This window comes from Sarcophilus harrisii, chromosome 2, assembly GCF_902635505.1.
Source record: "Sarcophilus harrisii chromosome 2, mSarHar1.11, whole genome shotgun sequence".
Classification (NCBI taxonomy): Eukaryota; Metazoa; Chordata; class Mammalia; order Dasyuromorphia; family Dasyuridae; genus Sarcophilus; species Sarcophilus harrisii.
In genome coordinates this window covers 167,538,017-167,544,405 of record NC_045427.1, presented here as the reverse complement: position 1 = coordinate 167,544,405, position 6,389 = coordinate 167,538,017, and the positions used below count along the sequence as shown (strand labels likewise).

Below are 6,389 nucleotides of genomic sequence, written 5' to 3'. Positions count from 1 at the left end.
AGTAAGAATCAAATGATATAAGCACTTTGCAAAATGCCTGGCACATAATAAGCATTAAATAAATGCTATGATAATGATGATGTATAAATTGGTTGTACATAAGTCATGGATAAAGATGTCTTTATATTCCCTTGTAGTCTAAGAAACTGAGATTGGGCAGTTAAGGATTATACAGTCAATCAGAGTCAGAACTGCCAAAATACTACTAGGAATCATTTGCTAATTTGGGGGCATGTAGAGTGTATTTAGGAAATATTAGTATCTCTGGTGTACTGCTTGGATAGTTCATTCATCTCTAAGAAGGCAGCATTTAATTCTATCAAAAGTAAAATACAAGTGAAGTTTAGAGAGATGCAGAATTTTTTGGCTCAGTAAGAAAACAGATTAAATTCAGTTTTATACTGATAGTAACAATCCAAAGTGCTTTTATGATGTCCTGAAACATATTTATGGGCCAAAGACATATGGTGCATCTCACCTACTTAGTGCTGATGGAATCATATTGATTAGTGATAAGGACATGATCCTAGAGAGATGGGCTGAATATTTTCATAGTGTTCTCAACAGACTGATATCCATTGATGCTGAAACATTTACCTCAGGTTAGAGTCAATTCCTCTCTAGCTGAAATTCTAACTGAAGAAGAGTTTTTGAAAGCCATTAGGTTCTGTTCATGTGGCAAAGCACTTGATGCTGATTCTATTCCAGCTAAGATTTACAAGGTGAGTGTGTGTTGAGGGAAAAGGGGGAAGGACACAATTCATACAAAAGCTGATTGAAGTTTTTCAGGATATATGACAAGAGGAAGTTTTCCTCCAGGAGTTCAAGGATAGCTTCTCTATCTGTGATGACCGAGGTAGCACCCTGGATACCTTAGAATCAGCCGGAGTCAGGATAAGCAAAAGTTCTTAGTCTTTATTCTTGGTCTTTAGAGGTAGGATTGAATTGGATGGAAGCAGAATCTCTGCAACCTTCCTTCTTTGTCTCCCGCCCAGAAGTGACTCTGGCTAGTCTTACTCCACCCCCTAATCCCTCCTACAATTTTCTGTATACACCAATTATCAAGCCAGCACAGGATAATGGAAAGGGCCATTTTCCAAGCATATGCTTATAAAGTATTGTCCAATCGGTAATTAGCCTTGAGTGCTCAAACCAAACTCAGTTTATCAACTCAAGAGTTTTAGCCCTTTACATCTCCCCCTTTCTTTTGTTTTAGAACACAGGTGGTCACACCATTCCTGACTTCTCAGGGAGGTGAGAACCCCCCCCAAAGGGGTGATCACACCCTCCCTGACTTCTCAGGGAGATGAGAACCCCCAAAAGGAGGTGATCACGCCCTCCCTGACATCTCAGAAAGGGAGATAAGAAGCACTAAAGGCAAGTGGGGATTGCTAGCGGGTTTCTGGGCTGAAGGGTCTTATTAGAAACAGGTATGCACAAACCCATCAGCATGGGAGATATTACACAAGCACATAGCAATAACGTACAGGCGATATCAGTGATGACTCTCCCCTCAGTGCAGGCTTGATGTGGTATAAAAGACATGAATTGTACATGCAAGTAGTGATATAACAAACAATATAAAATCAACACAGTGTTGTAAAAGATTTCCAGAAATCCTAGGAGTTTATGTAAACAACAGTCAAACATATGCCTTCTTCAGCAGCCAAGAGATAGTCCAAAACCAATCTATTGTCCATTCCTTCATGTGTCAGGAAATCCAATGATCCCTGCAAGTTTGGAAGTCCTACAACAATCTTTTTATGTATTAGGGAATCCAATGATTCCAGCAGATTTTGAAATCTTGTTAACAGTCTTATCATTTCTCAGAAAATGCAATGATTCCTGAGGGTTTTCAAGTTCTACAACAATCTTATCATATCTCAGAGAATCCAATGATTCCTGAGGGTTCTGAAATCCTACAACAGTCTTAGCATGTCTTAGAGAATCCAATGATTCCTGAGGGTTTTGAAGTCCAATGATTTTTGATGTCCATGAGTCAAACACCATCACTGCCAGGCTCATTCAGTGATGGGCACAGTTAGCAATGGAACCACCCGATGTTTCTTGGATCTTCTCCTTCGTTTCAAGGGTCTGCTCTGTCTCTCTCCAATGGACAAGGTAAATATGGCTCATTGGCACCAATCTGATTCCTTCTCCACCTGTGGAGATACAAGCAAACCCTCTCCCCCAAGCAGTTAGCCTATCTGGTCTCTTCCATTCACCACTTTCTGGGCCTCTCCACATCACCTGGCGATTATCTAAAGATAGTGGCACCGCTCGCACTGGACGCTGCCCTTCCAGTGGGTTATAAAACCTGTCTGCCAGAGCCAATACATCTTTGTCAAAAATCAAGAAATTAATAGTACAAAGAGCTAGATTTAGAAGTTCTCTAGGGTTACCTGTAGTTCCCCCTTTCTTTTGTTTTTGGAGGAGCGTCTTAATGTCTCTGTTTCTCCTCTCTATTATTGCCTGTCCTTGAGGATTAAAAGGTATGCCAATGGTGTGTGAAATCTTATACTGTGCACAAAAGTGTGTAAAATGTTTGGAAGTATAAGCAGGACCCTTGTCTGTTTTTATTGCTTGTGGCACACCCATAATTGCAAATGCTAGTATGAGGAATTCAGTGACCACTTGGGCTGTCTCTTTTGCTGCTGGTATTGCAGAAGTGAATCCTGAAAAGGTGTCTATCACAACATGGATAAAAGACAGGCGACCAAAAGATTTATAATGGGTCACATCCATTTGCCAAATTTCATTGGGTCTCAAACCACGAGGGTTCTTCTCTGGAGGGAGCGTAGGAGCGTGGAAAGGAAGGCAAGCCGTACAGGCTTTTACTATGCTCCTAGCTTCCTCTCTTGTTATCCCAAATTGCCAATGTAAAGCTCGAGCAGCCTGATGATATTTAAAATGAGATTCTTAGGCTTCCTGAAATAAGAGTATTGGCCAACATAGTTAGAAGGCTATCTGCCTTTGAATTACCATCAAAAATAGGACCTGGGTCAGATCCCTTCAGCCTCCGCTGCCAGTAAATCCTCTGCCACCAGCTCTTGTGCCACATTGGGCCGGCGACTTAGTGTGGCTCCTCCATCTGGGCAGGAGGCAGCTGACTGGGAGCAGAGATTGGGGGGAAGGTGTTGTAGCCATCAAATTCCTTTCATCTTGAGCATCTCCATGGGGTCTGCCCACTCTGTCCATGCCCTTTAAGAGAATGTCCAGTGCCACAGCTGTACTGAAGGGACATTTGTAGCCTTGTATTTAACAGGACTTTATCCTCCTGGAGAACCACCTTGGGTGTAATGCTCAAAATAGTTTGTCTTTAAATTCTTTTAGTTTTCCATTTTGTTGCACTTTAAAGGAACACCAAGAAACCATGAACAACTTTAGCAATGATAAATTTAACTTCAATTTCCTTGATGAAGGCTTTACTACAAAGGATATTATGGACCAGAAAATTAATGAAGTTTCTTCTTCTGATGATAAAGATACCTTCTATGTTGCTGACCTTGGTGACATCCTAAAAAAACATACAAAGCTCTTCCTCGAGTAACTCCTTTTTATGCTGTTAAATGTAATGACAGCAGAGCTATAGTGAAGATACTTGCTACTATAGGAGTAGGATTTGATTGTGCTAGCAAGACTGAAATACAATTAGTACAGAGCCTTGGGGTGCCTGCAGAGAGGATAATGTGTGCAAATCCATGCAAACAAGTGTCACAATTTAAGTATGCTGCCAACAATGGAGTACAAATGATGACTTTTGATAGTGAAGTAGAGCTAATGAAAGTTGCCAGAGTGCATCCAAAGGCAAAGCTTGTTTTAAGGATTGCCACTGATGACTCCAAAGCTGTCTGTCAACTAAGTGTTAAATTTGGTGCCACTCTTAAAACTAGTAGGCTACTTCTTGAGCGAGCAAAGGAACTGAATGTTGATATTATTGGAGTTAGTTTCCACTTGGGAAGTGGTTGTACTGATCTAGAAACCTTTGTCCAAGCAGTTTCTGATGCCTAATGTGTCTTTGACATGGGGGTGGAGTTTGGTTTTAACATGTATCTTCTTGATATTGGTGGTGGCTTTCCTGGTTCTGAAGATATAAAGCTTAAGTTTGAAGAGATCTCAAGTGTAATCAATCTAGAATTAGACAAGTATTTTCCTTCTAACTCTGGGAGATGACTAAAAACCATTACATTGAATTCCCAATCCCTATATTTATGCCCACCTGCATTTTTTATTTCCTTCACAAGCTAATTGTATAATATTTCAAAGTCTGATTCTTTTTGTGCAGCAAAATAACGTTTTGGTCATGTATACTTATTGTGTATCTAATTTATATTTTAATGTATTTAACATCTACTGGTCATCCTGCCATCTAGGGGAGGGGGTGGGGGGGTAAGAGGTGAAAAATTGGAACAAGAGGTTTGGGAATTGTTAATGCTGTAAAGTTACCCATGCATATAACCTGTAAATAAAAGGCTATTAAATTAAAAAAAAAAGTATTTTCCTTCTGACTCTGGAGGGAGAATCATAGCTGAACCAGGCATATATTGTGTTGCATCAGCTTTCAGGCTTGCAGTTAATATCACTGCCAAAAAACTTGCATTAAAGGAACAGACAGGTTCTGATGATGAAGATGAAGCAAATGACCAAACCTTTATGTACTATGTAAATGATGGAGTACATGAATCATTTAATTGCATCCTGTTTGATCATGCACATGTTAAACCTATTCTACAAAAGAGACCCAAACCTGATGAGAAGTATTATTCTTCTAGCATATGGAGACCAACATGTGATGGCCTTAATCAAATTGTTGAATGCTGTGATTTACCAGAAATGTATGTAGGAGATTGGATGCTGTTTCAAAACATGGGCGCTTACACTGTTGCTGCTGCTGCCACTTTTAATGGATTCCAGATACCCACTATCAATTATGTGATGTCTGGGCCAGCATGGCAATGTATGAAACAAATCAAGAACCAAGGTTTTCTGGCAGAAGTAGAAGATCAGGATATCAACACTTTGCCATTATCTTGCATTTGGGAAAGTGGAATGGAACATCACTTGACAACTTGTACTTCAGCTAGTATTAATGTATAGAAGCTGTTTGTAGCCATTATTTGCAAATTTAGCTTGAATTAGAGCATTTTGGGGGACCATTAATTTAATTCCTGCTAGAGTTTTTAAATGTTTTAAGAAATAGAATTGGCACAAATACAACGATATGGAAGATGTAAGAGATGGGGTCATACTTATCTGTGTTCCTATGGAAACTATTTGAATATTTGTTTTATATGGATTTTTATTCACTTTTCAAATATGCTTCTAAAGATTGCCCCTCAGCTGCTAAGCAAGCATTTGTGTTTTGTATAATAGCAGAACAGGATTGAGCTTAGTGTTGTGACCTGTTTTAAAATAAAAATATATTAAAATAAAAAAAAATAGGACCTGAAAGTCCACTATGAGAGTGGACATGCAAGATATAAATCTTACCTGGATGCTTTCTCACTTTCTCTTGAAGTTCCTTAAAGAGCTGATATATATTAGAGGCTACAAATTTTACTTGGGCTGTGGCAATTCTTTGTACCACATCTACTGAATAGGCTGAATCAGATATTATATTTATGTCTCCTGGATGATAAGAGCTAAAATGATTGCATACAATTCATTCTGCTGAGTGGACTGAAAAGAAGTTCTGACTACTCTCTTTATAGTTAAGTCACAAGAGTATACAGTACAAATAGCATGTTTGGATGCATCTGTAAAGATAGTTGGTCCTTTAAGAGGAACTTTAGAAACCTTTTCTTCAAAAATCCATTGCCAGTGATGTAATAGCTGTGTTATCTTTAATGGAAACTCATGTGTAAAATTTGGAGCTGTGGCCAATAAAATTTGCCACTCTGGGATGGTTTCACAGCACACATTAATTTGTATATTAGTATAAAAGGTGTATATCTTATCAGGTCTTATCCCAGATAATTGTACTGCTCGCTTAATGGCCTTTAATAAAATTCTAGCCACAAGCACTGGGTAAGGAGTTAGGCTTTGTTCTGGTTATGCCTGGAGGTTTACCCACTCTATCACACTGTATCCTTGATGAAAGACTGCTGTGGGTACCTCTTGTGTAGCAAAAACTGATATTTCCAAGGGTTTTTGAGTGACTCTTTCAACCACATTGGGTAAAGCCAGTTGAACTTTTCTCAAAGCCTTTTGAGTTTCTTTTGTAATCTGGCATGGTGAGTTTAAAGCACTGCTCCCCTTAAAATGTCATATAATGGTTATAACTGATAGGTAGTCAAGCCTAACACTGGATGCGTCCATTGGATATCGCCTAGCAATTTCTGAAAGTCATTTAAGGTGTTTAGCTTCTCTGTTCTTAAGGACAGTTTTTG

General features: G+C 39.1%; 1 protein-coding gene across 1 annotated transcript; it reads left to right on the top strand.

Moving 5' to 3' along the window:
• Positions 1-3,337: 3,337 nt before the first annotated feature.
• On the top strand, positions 3,338-5,368 carry LOC100926454 (ornithine decarboxylase-like). Its single transcript, XM_031951123.1, is given in 3 exon segments — positions 3,338-3,527; positions 3,530-4,145; positions 4,473-5,368. Coding segments are annotated over 3 exon segments (1,395 nt in total). The 5' UTR covers positions 3,338-3,373; the 3' UTR covers positions 5,098-5,368.
• Positions 5,369-6,389: the final 1,021 nt, after the last annotated feature.